This window comes from Cryptomeria japonica, chromosome 9 (assembly GCF_030272615.1).
Source record: "Cryptomeria japonica chromosome 9, Sugi_1.0, whole genome shotgun sequence".
In the NCBI taxonomy this organism is placed as follows: domain Eukaryota; kingdom Viridiplantae; phylum Streptophyta; class Pinopsida; order Cupressales; family Cupressaceae; genus Cryptomeria; species Cryptomeria japonica.
In genome coordinates this window covers 10,391,996-10,407,956 of record NC_081413.1, presented here as the reverse complement: position 1 = coordinate 10,407,956, position 15,961 = coordinate 10,391,996, and the positions used below count along the sequence as shown (strand labels likewise).

At 35.6% G+C, this 15,961-nt stretch overlaps 1 protein-coding gene across 1 annotated transcript; it reads right to left on the bottom strand.

Annotated features, from left to right (window-relative positions):
* Positions 1 to 5,586: 5,586 nt before the first annotated feature.
* Positions 5,587 to 6,192, bottom strand: LOC131077181 (protein DMP3-like). The gene has a single exon (XM_058014618.1). It carries the CDS (start codon positions 6,190 to 6,192, stop codon positions 5,587 to 5,589), a length of 606 nt encoding a protein of 201 aa, XP_057870601.1.
* Positions 6,193 to 15,961: the final 9,769 nt, after the last annotated feature.

The following is a 15,961-nucleotide window of genomic DNA, read 5'->3' as shown; positions in this document are numbered from 1 at the left end:
TGATTTAGAGGTTGAGCAAATAGATGTGAAAACTGCTTTCCTTCATGGTGATTTGGAGGAAGATATTTATATGATACAGCCGGAGCACTATGTGGTGAAAGGCAAAAGTAATTTGGTCTGTAAGTTGAAGAAATCTTTGTATGGCCTCAAACAAAGTCCTAGGATGTGGTACCAAAAATTTGATACATATGTGTTGAGTTTGGGATTTGAACGTTCTAAATCAGATCACTGTGTTTATTATAAATCTGATGGTGATAATTTCTTATTCATTGCATTGTATGTTGATGATATGTTATTCATTGGTAAAGGGAAAGGTATGATTTCAGAACTGAAGTCTCAGCTTGCTGCTAAATTTGAAATGAAAGATCTTGGTGCAGCAAAGCACATTCTTGGGATGGAAATTAGAAGAGATAGGGTGAACAGAAAGCTATGGCTAGGCCAGAGTAAGTATGTGAATTCAGTGTTACAGAGGTTCAACATGCAGAATTGTAGACCATTGAGTGTTCCTTTTACAGTTGGAATGAAACTATCTATTTCAGATTGTCCTACATCCCCATTGGAGATGGAAGACATGAGTAGAGTGCCTTACCAGAGTGCGGTTGGAAGCTTGATGTATGGTATGGTCTGTACTAGACCAGACATTGCCCAAGCAGTGGGAGTACTTTCTAGATATATGTCTAATCCTGGTAGAGTTCATTGGGATGCAGTCAAAAGAGTCTTCAGATATTTGAAGGGTACTTCAGAGTATTCTTTGTGTTATCATGGTAATTCAGTTGGAGACATGACTTCCCTTGATATCCATGGTTATGTGGATTCAGATTGGGCAGGTGATATTGATAGCAGAAGATCCACCAGTGCTTATGTGTTTACTTTGTTTGGTGGTGCAATTAGTTGGATGAGTAAGCGACAGGCTGTGGTTGCTTTATCCACTACTGAAGCAGAGTATATGGCAGCTACTCATGCTTGTAAAGAGGCCATTTGGCTTAAGAGACTGTGTTCGGATATTGGAATAAAACAAGGTACAGTGACAGTTTACTGTGACAGTCAGAGTGCAATTAGCCTAGCTAAGAACCCGACATTTCATGCCCGGACCAAACATATTGATGTTCAGTATCATTTTGTTAGAGATATGGTCGAAGATGGTAGGGTGAAGCTAGTTAAGGTGGAAACTTTGATGAATGTTGCAGATGCTTTAACTAAGGCTGTGAGCATAGAGAAGTTCAGATGGTGTTCAGAGTCTATGGGCCTTATGGCCCCTAGCAATTGATTCATTGTGTTGACATTCCCTTCCGCTCCTGCAAGGTGTTCGACAAGTGGGAGATTTGTTGGGAAAAATGGTGTCTCAACCTTGCATTTATGTGAGGTTACTATTTATAGTAAGTTTTCATTTGAGCACGAAATGGTGCGAAACTCTCCCTGAAGCTTCTGGTTGGCTAGATAAGCATTCCGGTAAAGTTGCGTCGCAAGGTCACAGCTAGTTTTGAAGATATTAATGTTTTCGTCTTGAAGGGGTGCAATAAAATATTTAAACTTAATTTTGGGGACTTTAGAGGCTCCGAAATGCCCTGAAAAGTGGCCGTAACCGGCGAAGCCGGTTACGAGGTGATAGAGCACTTCGCGAGCTTTCCGGCGCTTCAAACGGTTCGTCAATCGGACACCCGGTTCTCAAGTTATGGCCTCCGGAAGTTTGTACTCCTGAAATAGGAAAAATAATTTGTATTGGATACATAAATGAGCTGTAAAGGGGAGCGACACGTGTTGATGTGTGCTTTAACATGTCATAGGGCATCTAGAAGGGAGATAAGGTCAGCTACACCTTATTGGGTGGTTTTAGCCCATGGTTTTGTAATACCGTTTGACGGTTTCTTGTATTGTATCTCCTATTTATGAGGTGTGTGAGATAGAGGTTGTGTGTAAGAGTCTTATGGCTATTGAGTTGCCTCTGAATCTCTGATTAGTGGTACTCCTGCGAAGAGCTTGCTCTGCAAGTATGTTGTAATCTGTTTTTGATTGCTGAATAAAATATTGAGTTGCTTTTGGAGGGTGGGGTTTTTCTCCCGAAAGGGTTTTCCCCACGTAAATCATTGTGTTGTGGTATGATTGCTATTATATCTATTTCTATTTTCTGTAACTGTTGTAATGATCTGAAAAAGTTTTGCATTACCCTCCTCTCAAGGTTAGTGTAGGAAGTTGTTTCCGCTACTTAACTTCCTTACAGATAAGTCAAGCTCTATTTCATTCTCTCAAAGAAATACAAATTTCTTGTCCTTAAACTTTGAAAACTCATATATTCCATTTATTCAATCTTTGTTTCCACTTGTTGGTATTCTAGTTTTTGTCAAAGATTGAAGGTGGCCTAAAGGAAAAATAATTTTATGTTTCCCCCTCAAATATATCTACAAGAAACTCTTTCTATCTTTACATATCACATTTCATCTCAAAATATTTGGAATTAGAAATTTAAGGGGACTAAATGGAACAAACTCAACCGTTTTACTAAGCAGTCCAAAGTTGATTCACAAGCTCAACTCACTTCATCAAACATTCTCCATGCTAAACTTCCTATTAGTAGGTCTCAAATTTACTAATCCAACCCCTTCTTTCCCTTTTTCTACACCTTGGGGCTAAGTCCATCTTGTATTGCTTTTGGTCTTAGCCCCATGCTTGGGTGCTTTGAAATTCCCTTATATCCCCCCCCTTCCTCTTTTAACTTTTCTCTAGATCATGGAAAATAATCTCCTTGGAAGTTCTAATAAGCACAATGTGGTTACAAAAACTTGTCACCAATTTATTACGAAACACATTTGGAAGTATTGGTGCATAGCTTCTTTCTCGTAAACAATCTATCCTTTGCAGGTTAAACTATAAATATTTTATTGTAATTTATCATTTCAAATGATTAACCTAGCCACATTAATGAAATTATAATTTAGGGACAATAATGAACTTTAATAGATTACAATCTCAACCTCAAGGCTTGGAGGCTAAGCATATTATCTAAAGCTCTTAATGTATCGCACGATTTCCTCTAGCAAGTCTACTTGGCCACATTTTTCAAATTATTGGATAGCTTCCTCTAAAATCTTGCCTCTAATTATTGCGATTGTTATGGGTATTTAGGTTAACCATACCTTTGACACTTCAAATCAAGATGAGACATAAATATAACAAAGGATTTTGATTATTATTATCTTACTTATTTTCACTGAGAAGTAACTAGGGAATTTTTTTTGCTTAATATGTAAGATAATATAAATTCCTTAATTGGCATAATATTTGAACAAACTAAATATAAATTTTCCAGTTGACATGATATTTTAATGTCCACTTATTATCATCAATAATAATTGGCATGTTTATAAACAAATCTGTGGTTTATGTGAGCAAATCCAACTAAATCAATCCTTATTTATGAGCCATTGGTAAACAATAGAAAATCTAAGCAAGATTCTAGTGTAAATCACGGAGATAACTCAAGCTCTATTTAATTCTCTCATGGAAAGTAAAGTTGTAGTCCTTAAACTCCAATCCTTCCCAATTATTCAATCTTTCTTTCCACTTGTTGGAATTCTAGTTTCTTTCAAAGATTGGAGGTAGTTTAAAGGACACATCAATATATTATTTTCCCTCAAATCTATCTACAAGAAATTCTTGTTAAATTTACATATCACTTGTTATGTCAAAGAATTTTTAATTATAATTTTAAGTGGATTAAATGGAACAAAGTAAACCTTTTTATTTGGTAGTTCAAAGTTGATCCACCAGCCAGCTAAATTCATAGAATCTTCTCCATGCTAAACTCCCTATTAGCAACCACATCAAATTTATTTATTCAACCCCCTCTTTGTTGGGAAATAATACCAACTAACATTAAACTCACTGTTTCTTTTTTTCCTGCTCTCCCACTATCAGTTGTCCTCTCTTCTTACTTCTTCTTCTGCTGTCTCATTTTGTCTTATCAACCTACGGTGCCTTCTTATTTACTCCAGCCAGGACAATTCTGAAATGTAAAACTTGCTCGATAATCTTCTTGTAGATTTGATTGCATATCCTAAATAATATTTTGGTTATGCTTTATTTATGTAAGAAAATAGGGGCATAAAAAGTTAGTGGATATAGAAACCAAAAATGAAAGTTCGGAATAGGGGATAGAAAGAGTAGAAGCTCAAGTTTTGCAGCAACAATTTGAAACAAGAATAGAATGGGGGATTGTTTTTCATTTAAGTGTGATGAAAGAGCAACATCTCTATGTATGGACAGATGTGTGATCTAATGTTGTGTACACACACATGAGTTTATACCATTTTTGAGTTCATGCTTATTTTATGATTGTATTTTTTATTTGCTATGTTTCTGTTTTTTTCTCCTCTGCCTCTTGCTTTCACTCTTTCCCTTTCTACACCAAGGCTAAATCCATCTTGTACTGGTTTTGCTCTTAACCCCATGCTTGGATGCTCTACCATTCCCTTATATCCTCCCACTTGTTGTTTTTCACTTTGCTTAATTGTGGAAAAATACTTTCCTTGACACTTCTATTTAGCATAATGTGGTTACAAACACTTGTCACCAAGTTGTTACCAAACACATATAAAATCACTGGTGTTTAGTTTCTTTCTCTCAAATAATCTATTCTTTGTAGGTCGAACTTCAAATATTTTTGTTTTAATTTATTACTTCCAATGATTAACGTAGACACATAAATAATTGTACAATTCAAGGACAACAATGAGATTATAAAACAACTTAATAACTTACAATCTTAACCTCGAGGTTTGGAGGCTAAGCATATTATCTAGATCTCTTAATATATTGGGTGATTTCCACTAAAAGATCTACTTAGCCACATTTTTCAAACTATTCAATAATTTTCTCTAGAATTTTGCTTCTAATTGTTGCAATGGGTAAGGGTTTGAGGTTCACCCCATCTTTGATGCTTCAAATCAAGATCAGGCATAAACCTAACAGAGATTATTGAATATTATTGTCTTACTTATTTTCACTTATGTACTAAAGAATTTTTTTTACTTAATGTTTAAGATAATATAAATTTTTCAATTGAAATAATATTCGAATATACTAAATATAAATATCTCAATTGACATAATTTTATAATATCCACGTCACTAATAAAAATAGGCATGTTTATAAACAAATCTGTGATTGATGTGGGTAAATCCAACCAAATCAATCCAAATTTATGAGCTATATGATGAACAATAGAAATTCCAACCAGTCGATGCCACCAGAATGTTCTATAAGCTAAGGAGAATGGCCAATCTGACGCAAATCTCTACCCCTTCAACTATCCAAGCTATAGGAAGCAAAGAAACTACATTTTGTTAAATTTTCTTATTTAGCCTACCATTTGTGTTTGGTATTATTAACAATATGATTTCTTCTGAATATAATGTGATAAAGTAATGAACTTCAAATTTATCCTAGATTGCAAATATTGTCTTGGATGATACAGGCTATGATCATGAAATTCAGAAGAACGAACACTTAACACTTATGATAACGAAAATTTGAGACCCTCCATATTATGTGAAAATAAGATAAATGCTTTGTACTGTGTGAGGTTTGACCTCATGTTGTGGTAACCGGACTAGTGATTCCTTGCCTTTTGGAGGGAAGCTTAACAATTATAACACCACTAAGTGCACCCAGAGCAACAAGAAGTGTCTGGTAAATCTTCTGTATATTGGCTTCTTCCGATGGATATAAACAATGCACCACATTTTGGTCTGTGAGGGCTATCACACAAAATACCAAAACTGCCATAGCTGCATGAACCAAATCCTTAGATTTAATCTTATACTCAGACTCATTGGAAGGCTTAATTTCATTACCAGTGGCTAACCCTTTAACGGTGGCAATTCCATAATACACCTTGCCTGTGGAGGCATCTGTGAAGGTGTCTACCATTGAAAAGAAGAAGCATGCTATTGCAAGAATACCCACAACAACTCCTACTAAATACTTATCTGATGTTTGGCATCCTTGACTATTGGAGAGAAGATTAGAAAGAGCCTGAAACACAAACAAAATTCCAGTGGGTAATATCTTTGCAATATTTGATGCAGAAGATAATGCGCTATTGACCACACTTGAAGTGGTCGTCGTTGTCTTTTTTGAAGAAAAGGGAAGTAAGCTTTCTTCATTAGACTTGACATTGCGGCCTGACTGTTTCATATTGTTTAGATTTCTTGTTCTCTGGATTCTTTCTCAGAACTTCAATTCTAGAGATTACAAAATAATTCATTGACAAAAGTTGTAATTGAATTCTATTTAAACATCTAGACATTGGACGACAGTTCGAAGTTTACATTACATGTTTTTCTCCTTGGATGTACCCCTGCACATTAATCTTATGAATCTGAATATATTTTGTTTACATTTACCTGATTTGAATATAAGCCAACGAAATTGCCAACTAAATTTTCCGGATTTTTCTAATGAAGGGGTGGCTGTTGGGTCTACATGACTTCAATCTTTGGTTGCTAAATAAAATCTATTAAGTTTTTTTTATCTGTAGGATCTTGGTGTTTAGTCCTTATGTATTTTAATTTGTCTTGCAGTTAAGAAAAATATTCAATCCATGTTCACGGTACAACACACTATTCATTGTGGTAGAAAAATTAGCATTAAGTTGTATGTTGTCACTTTAACAGTCGTTGTATAAGGTGAGCTACGGTAAGACTGTAAATACTCTTAAAAGTAAGAAAGCACTTGTGATGATGAAGGTATCTTGCATGGTGACCTTCTGCTACTTCCAGAGGTGTACATGCAATGGGTACGCCAAGGCACGAAAAACAGTAAATTATTAAAGTTGTCACTCTGCAATCCCATGTGAATTTTGTCCAGAACAGAATATCACAGACGTTATAAAAGAAGTGCTACAAGAAATTCATGACCGTGACAAGTGTGGGCAGTAGTGGCAGCTATAAAAAGCAGAGTGACATCATGTTTGACCCCATGTTTGGCAGCTATGAAAAGCCCGAGGCCACCTGTTGTACTGATCAGATGTATCATGTGACGTTAAATCCACTTTAGTGGAAGTTTAACATCTTCTATGCATTGAGAATATTGCCTTTTAGCACTTCTACTCATCAAGCATGGACTTCATGCTTAACTGTCGTCTCCAGAAGAATCTTATATGTCAACTGCGAATTGTAAGCATTTAATGACCTGAATTTAACAAGGTGTCATGTGTCTAGAGATAAGAAGACTTTACTTCCAGGCATTCTGTACACCCGACTGCCCGAATAGACCCAATTTCAAACTCAGCTTGGGTTTTACTAGTCTATGACACTTGAAGTCCAACAAATTTCCGAACTCCAAAAGCCTCGGAGATTCTCACTTAGTAAGCCTTTCGTATCATCAACTGCTTAGAATCAATAATTCTCTGATCCAAAGGACTAAATTAAGTCCAAAAGCTCACAATTATCAATTTTATACCTTTTTTCATACAATTTGAATTCCTTGAGTGATAAAAGATTTAAATTTCGATATCAAAACAAGTGATCACTTAGACATTGAAGTCAAGTACACATCAAATTTTATGAGGATTGATTGGAATAATAATCTAATTTATGATGGCCATGTACATATTTCATGTTAGGCAAGTTTAAACAATACATTCTAAGTTTTGACTTGTTTATGTGGTTCATCTGAAATCACATAGCTTCTCTGCCGCCTGCACAATTGTGCCACAAGCACCAACCTCATTAGGGTTTTTTTGTTTGCTTAGCTCTTCCTACTTAAAATTTTGTATCAGTAATTCCTGCAACATTGTTATGTGCGACGAACCTCCCACTAAACAATGTCATCAATTTGGACATTCCTCAAGTGAGCATCCTTTAGGCATTTTCCCACCATTTCTATGCACTTCTCATTCAAGTCAGTGAGCTCTAATACCAATTGTAAATAATAAAGTGCGAACAAATGAATGTGCAAAAAAGAAATTAAAAGAAAGAACAAACAAAGACAACGAATTTATAGTGGTTCACCATAAAGACTACATCCACTTTTTCTTATATGTTTGTTTTTCTTGTTTGTTTGTTTCCTTCTTGCAATCATTTATTTCTTTGTGATTTTTTGATTTTAGGTTATCAATTTTATTTGGTTTTAATCTTAATGTTTCCTTTGCTTTATTTTTTCATTTCTTTTCTTTTCATATATTTATCTTATTTGTTTACTCTTTCATGTTTCCAGTGTTTTTTGTTTCTTTTCTCATCTTTACATATGTGCATACACTCACACACTCACTTATTTTGGTTGTAGTCATTTTATTTTATTTCTTTTCTCTCTATTTTTTTGTTTTGATTCTTCTCTATAGGATTTTATTGCATCATCTAGGTAATTGATTAATCATATAAATCTTTATATATTAAATTTATATCCTTAATCAATTAGATACTAGATAATAATTTCTTTCATTTTTTCTATTCTTTGTTTTTGGATTTCTTTTCTTGTTTTCATTTTTATCATATAGTGTATATTTAGGTTGTATCTCTCTAGTTTTCTTTTCATTCCTTGTTATGACCCATAACCTTTGTGTTTTATTTTTATCCTATTGAGTTTTGTCTCTTGTTTTCTTTTAATTCTTTAGTCCATTCTTATCCTTTCTTAATTGTTTTACTTTTATTCTTCTAATCATTTTGGTTTTCTTTTAGCTTGTTTTTTTATTTCTTTTGTTTTTTGGATATTTGTGACATCTATTTGATTTTTCTCTTTTGTTGTCTCTCTCTCTCTCTCTCTCTCTCTCTATATATATATATATATATATTCTTTTTTTGTGGCCTTTTTTGTTTTTCTCATTGTGGTATTTTATGTTCTTAATTTCTATTTCTTTTTCTTGATAACTTGGATTTATTCTTGTGTTTCTCTTAGTGATTGATCTTTTCCTTTTGTTATTCTTTTGTTTTTCTATCTCATTGGGTGACTTTCTCTTTTCTTTCCTTTGAATTTTTGACCATCTTGGCCTCTCATTTCTTGTTCCCACCTCCTCTCTCTCTCTCTCTCTCTCTCTCTCTCTCTCTCTTCTCTCTCTCTCTCTCTCTCTCTCTCTCTCTCTCTCTTCTTTTTATTTGATTTAGGTTTGCAACTTTACATCTTTTACAATTTCTTTGGCTCTCTTCATCCCGATGATGGATCATAGAGTATGATCCAAAACGTTGATGCCAAAATTTTAAACACAATTGAATCTATAAAATGCATATGTTCTACCTATTAGGATTCCCACAGATACTGAGAGGGGAGGGGGGGGGGGGGGGGGTGAATCAATATCTAACCGATGAATTGAATTTCTTAATAAAACATGTATAACATATTATAACAGTATACTGGTATGCAAGAAATAATGCAATAAACAGAATTAAAAGCATCCACATGAAAAGCATACCATGACACAAGGATTTAATGAGGAAACCTGGTGTGGGAAAAACCTCGGTGGGATTTGTGACCCACAATATTCACTTACTGGCCAATAAGAGAATATTACTTACAAGAGGGGTCTGCACATGCAGGAAGGCCAATTGCCTAGAGCTCACTGCTCAATGGGAAGTCTCACTGACTTACAATGTGGATTATACAAATCCAATATCTTGTATTTCTTTACAATAGCATCTATAATGCCTGATCTAGTACCGGTTTCTGCTCTGTTCTTTACATAAAACCTTTAACCTATATTTCGCATAATAGGTCTGCCTAATATCTTCCTTATATATAAGAGTCATTTTACAACTTGCCAAGTCGGCTTACAAAGTTTTTACAATAATAAACAAAATATAATATATCAAAAATCCCATCGGCCTCTGTGCTGGTATGCTTCCTTTCTCTGTGCCGGTGCCGGTGGTCTGAGTGCCGGTGTAGAGTGTGATCTATTGATGCCGGTGAACTATCTTGTCAGTGTAATGCCTTGCTAGTGCCATAGGATTGTAAGGTTTCCATCAATGACAAAACCTTCAATCACATACAATGTCTCATTGGAGTGTGCATATGCCAACAATCTCCCCCTTTGACATTGATGGCAACACTCATGAGAAATTTCAAAAGTGTATCAAAAAATGTGAAGTCCAAAAATGTTACCAAAAATGTGTGCTCCCCCTGAGCATATGATTCCTGTGATATTAAATTTTCTCATACCACTACTCCCCCTTTGGCATCAATGACAAAGGTTTTCAAGATGTCAGTGGAGTTTGTAGTTTCAACCTTGTATCTGGGTAGTTACAATTTGAAATAGATTTGTCAAAATTAAGTTTATACTCTCCTTAAACTTTTTACTGTCTCTGACTGCTGTCTCTGTTCTTTTAACTGTACTGGTGAGGTGCTGCATATGCTCTGCCGGTGTTTTCAGTCCCTGTATCAGTGCCTCAGATATTTCCTTCCACAATGATGCTAGATAGTCGAATCTTAGACTCAGTTTTAGTCTCAGATTCTTTGCCTTATCCACTATTCTCTCCTTTTCTCTTTCTAACTCAAGTAATTCTTCCTCAAAATTTGTTATCCTTTGCTCAAAAACTAATAATGTATCAGGTGAATTAACAAAATTATCTGCAAGTTTATTAATTTCATCCTGTACCTTGCTTATTTTCTTATCTATGTCTACTGTCAAAAAGTTTGTCTTGCAGGTGTCTTTGTATAGAGTTTTGTATTCCTTTAACAAGTTACACAATTCTGGTAGAAGTGCATCAAATTCCCTAGTACACTTCTTTATCTGATCTTCAAAAAATTTCTGCTTTTCAATTTCTACCTTGTCCTTCAATGTCTCTTCCTTTATTTTCTCAATAGTCACTGTGTTCTCAGTGATGTATTTACACAAAGTATTAAGTTGTCCTAAATAATATTTATTGTCTAGAGTTAGGAGCAACTACCTTCAAAATTGGGATTGTGTCATCTATAGCTTTATAAGCCTGTGAACTACAATCTGTTATCCTTTTGATTGAATCCAAAAGTACTTCAGTTACATTTGTTGATTTGTGGCCTGCAGAGGAGGAACCAACATTCTGAATTCCACTAGTGGAGGAAGTAACCAAGCTTGTTGTGACCTCTGGTAGATCTGTTTGTGTTTGCATTTCCTTAAGCAATGGTTTGTGTACTTCTCCTATTGTCGGTTGTACTGTTTCCTCATGAACCTGTTCCTGTACCTGTTCTGGAGCCTGTTCCTGTTGCTGTTTCTCTTCTTATTGTTATGTTTGTTCTCCTATGTTATCATCTACCGGTTTCTCTTGTGTGTTATCAGTTTGCTTAGCTACCGGTGGCTCACTAGCCATTTCAGTCTTACCAGTTGTATCTTTGTGTACCACAATATTGATCTTTTGTGTATCAACATCCACTGTGTATAAGACTTCAGGATTAGGATTGACATCCTCTACATCTATACTTTCAACTGCCGGTTGATCTTCTATAGTTGTTGTTACCGGTGATGTAAAAGGAGGTGGGGCTAAGTTGTCATTTACTTTGATACTCAGAGGTCCACCAACCTTTCCTTTTCCTTTGTCTCTCTCCTTCTGATATACGTTTATTGGTTTGGGGTTCCTGTATTCTTCCCGTTTTTCTTTCTCAACAAGAAATATGTCCCATGCATTTTCTATTTCTTTAGTCACCTCATTGACTCTTCCAACCATTAATGCAATGTGCTGGTGTGCAGTAGAGAATACTGACCGGTTGGCTTCAACAATTAAATCATCAATTTCTTTAGGTGAGTTCACTGGATACACAACAAGTAGCTTTTCTATCTTGATTTTCTTGTCAAGTTCTACTACTACTTGTCTCCTTGCTTCCAGTCTTTTGAACAGTTCATCTGGTACTTCATCTACAACTTCCATAAAAAATTTCTTATACATGTCCATATGCAATATAACACTGTTTTCTACTTGTTCTTTTTCATCTGCAGTCAGAGTGTCATACAATTTCTCTATATTCTTTAGTTTCCCTTCCTCTGTAATTTCATTCAACAGTATGTCAAGAGGGGCCAAGTTTTGTTTTGTTCTCTTCTTCTTCTTGGGTGTCAGTTTCTTCTTTGGTGTAGTCTTTTTAACCGGAGATCTCACTGCTTGTTGTTTCTGTCTTGTCCTCCTAGGTGAGGGTGTGGTTGCTAGTGAGAGATCTCTTTTCCTTACAACTCTTTTGAAAACTGCAGGCATGCCACTCTCCGAAGAAGTGCCTACTGGTGATAGGTGTGTCTCAGGCTGTAGAGTTCCTAGCTCATCCTCAGTGATACCGGTTTGCTTTAATACATCTTCTTTAATAGCTTTTGCCTGTCTAGAACCTCTTCTCACAACTGCCTCAACCTTTTTCACTCTCTTCTTAGATTGTATTTGTTTTTCTATAGTTTTAGCACTACCAAATACTTCTTCATTTGGTTCATTTGGAGCTTCCAGAAGTGCTTTAGCATAAGTCTCAATTATATGATCATCTGTCTCATAGCCCATCTCTATTACCCAGATTGTTTGTGGGATGACTGCTTCCATCCAGAGCTCATCCTTTTTGATTACAAAACATATATCATCCTTGTATTTGTCAACAATCTTCTGTGATAATCTGATTCTCTTCTTCATTTTGGCCTCAAGTGTTTGAAAGTATTCATGGATATTCTTTTCCTTGTCTTCACCCATGTTGAATAGTTTTGTCAACTTTTTTCCTACCGGTATATCAAATCCAAGTACTTTATAGCCTATACCGGGAACCTGTTTGGTTATGTGTAGCATCAAACATACTAGCAGATTTCCAAACCTAAAAGTTGCTTTCTTATCCTTCTTAATCTTGCCTAGGTTGTCAATTAACTCATCCTTCAACCACTCACATATATCAATCTTTACATTATCTGTGACCATTTCATAAGCACTCTTAATGCATAAACTTGAAACTGAATTGAGTCTGTTTGCATGAGTTGCCTTATACCCTAATATCATGCTGATAAATCTTACATTGGTGTCGGTTACATCATTGACTCTGAAGGACCTTTTATCAGATGTAGCACCAGTTAGCTTAGTTACTAGGTCATTGGAGACCTTCTTGGGTTTGTCTGGCCTTTTACTGGTGGACGTTAACCCTGTGACAGCTTTCACAACTTCCTTGGTGATTTTGTGAATTGTATCTAACCAGAAAAATTCACCATGTACCCTGCTTAAGACTATCCTAATCACATCCTTGGGAAATTCAGGAATGCAGAGGATTTCAGTAAATCCTAGGGTTTCAATGATTTTATGTTCCGGTTTCACATTTTCAGAATTATCACATATGACAGATTTATACATTGTTTTGATCTCTCCATCTCCCAATTCCTCTATGTTACAGTGAATGTAAATTCTGGGGTCTTCAGCGTAAACAACTCCTTTTGGTATTTAAGAGAAAGCACCTACATTGTCATCTTCCTTTGCTACCTTGGGAACTAGTTGAAATACGGGCCTAGGGCGTTTTATAACCTTGACTACAGTAGGGTTTGCTATATATTCAAGTGCAGAGGTGGATGCCATGATGATAAATACCTTTTTCTGTCTTGGATGGATTGATTGCTTGAAGTGCTTCGCCTCTTTGATTGAAATCCCTTAGCTCTGCAAATTTCATGCTCTACGAATGTTTGAAATCACGGTGAAATGAAATGGAGCCAAAACCACAAATTTATAGTGTTTATTTGCCAGCTACCATATTTAATGCATGCCGGTTAAGTATTCACTTAACATTGTCTGCCGGTAATGAAGTAATTTCCAACTTCTCATCTCTAACCAAGGGAATAATAGCACACGTGTCATTAGATTGCCAAACTCTCAAGGAAAATTTCTTCAATTTGATGAAGAACTTCCTGCCGGTGGAGCACTACTATGTCCTATCGGTGAAGCATCACTCTGTCCTGCCAGTGAAGTATTGATAGGTTCTACCGGTGGAGGAGTATTCCCAACATTTAGATCAGCTTTTCTAATCCATTGTTTTGAGAATTCTTGCTTAACCTCTTCAACTTTTTCTTTACCTTTCAAGCTAGAACTTTTGTTGTCTGTCGGTGATCCTTTACTTCTACAGAATTTTGCAATATGCCCAATCTTGTTACATGCATAACAAGTCACATTATTCTTTTGAATATTTTTCCCATAACCTATGCCGGTTTGTGTTCTGTATTGATTAGATACATGTCCAAATCTTCAACAAACATAACATCTCACATTCATTCTGCAATTTTCAGAGTTGTGACCAACTATGTTGCATTTTGAAAATTGACTGGTGGGTGTGTTGATATTCTGATAATTTCTAGATCTACATTCATTTGCTCTATGACCATACTTATTATAGTTAAAGCAATTTCCATTGAATTTATAAGCATTAGGTCGCCTTACCAGTTTGTTGTGATCCTGTGTGTTTCCAGTACCGAAGCTTTCACCAACTTCAAAGCCAATTCCAGAAGTGTCACCTTTAGGTTTTTGATTCTTCAGCAAGTTACCAAGTTCCTCTGAGATTTTCTTGAATTTTTCTTTATGTTGATTTGCAGTTTCTAGTTCTCTTTCTACGACTTCTTTCTGCCTCATCAGTTCATTGGAGTCATTCTGAGTGTGCATCAGATCTGTCTTCAATAAATGATTTTCATAGCGAAGTCTTGTGTTCTCATTTGCTGCATCACTTAGTCTTCTGGTCAATTCTTCTTCATTCTTCTTCCTATCTTCAATTTCTTTACAAAATCTCATAGTCATATCCTGCATCTCATTCTTTGTTGTCATGTTCTCCAGTTTCAGCTTGCTTAACATATCATTAAGTGATTCCTTTTCATCATTCTCATTTTGCATCTTTTCACAAAGTTCTCTTCTCTTATTTCTTGCAATAGTAAGATTCTCTTGAAGTGCTTGAATGATATCCTGAGCTACTTTTAGATCATCTTCTAGTTTGATATTTTTCAATTTCTCTATATCATAATCTGAAAGAGCTGCTTCAAGTTGCTTCAATAGATTTTCCATCTCTACTGGTGTCAAGATCTTCCTCAAGCTATTAGGCTTCTGAAAATAGAGGACCAGGTTTTGATACCAATCGTTAGGATTCCCACAGATACTAAGAGGGAGGGTGAATCGGTATCTAACCGATGAATTGAATTTCTTAACTTAAAACGTGTAGAACATATTATAACAGTATACCAGTATGCAAGAAATAATGTAATAAACAGAATTAAAAGCATCCACATGAAAAACACACCATGACACAGGGATTTAATGAGGAAACCTAGTGTGGGAAAAACCTTGGTGGGATTTGTGACCCACAATATTCACTTACTGGCCAATAAGAGAATATTACTTACAAGAGGGGCCTGCACATGCAAGAAGGCCAATTGCCTAGAGCTCACTGCTCAATGGGAAGTCTCACTGACTTACAATGTGGATTATACAAATCCAATATCTTGTACTACTTTACAATAGCATCTATAATGCCTGATCTAGTACTGGTTTCTGCTCTGTTCTTTACATAAAACCTTTAACCTATATTTCACATAATAGGTTTGCCTAATATCTTCCTTTTTCTCTTCTTTGCTTACAAAATGTCTACAATGATCTCTCTTATATATAAGAGTCATTTTACAACTTGCCAAGTTGACTTACAAAGTTTTTACAATAATAAACAAAATATAATATATCAAGAATCTTGTCGGCCTCTGTGCCGGTATGCTTCCTTTCTCTGTGCCGGTGCCAGTGGTCTGAGTGCCGATGTAGAGTGTGATTTGTTGATGCCGGTGAACTATCTTGCCGGTGTAATGCCTTGCCGGTGTAATGCCTTGCCGGTTCCATAGGATTGTAAGGTTTCCATCAATGACAAAAACTTCAATCACATACAATGTCTCATTGGAGTGTGCATTTTCCAACACTACCGTCACCATCTTAATAGGAAAAATTCTTTATTAATTTCAATTTTTTACAGTTAACAACATAGCAGCAATATATTCCAATAAATAAGAATGATTGTATCATCCAGAATCTGAATGATCAAG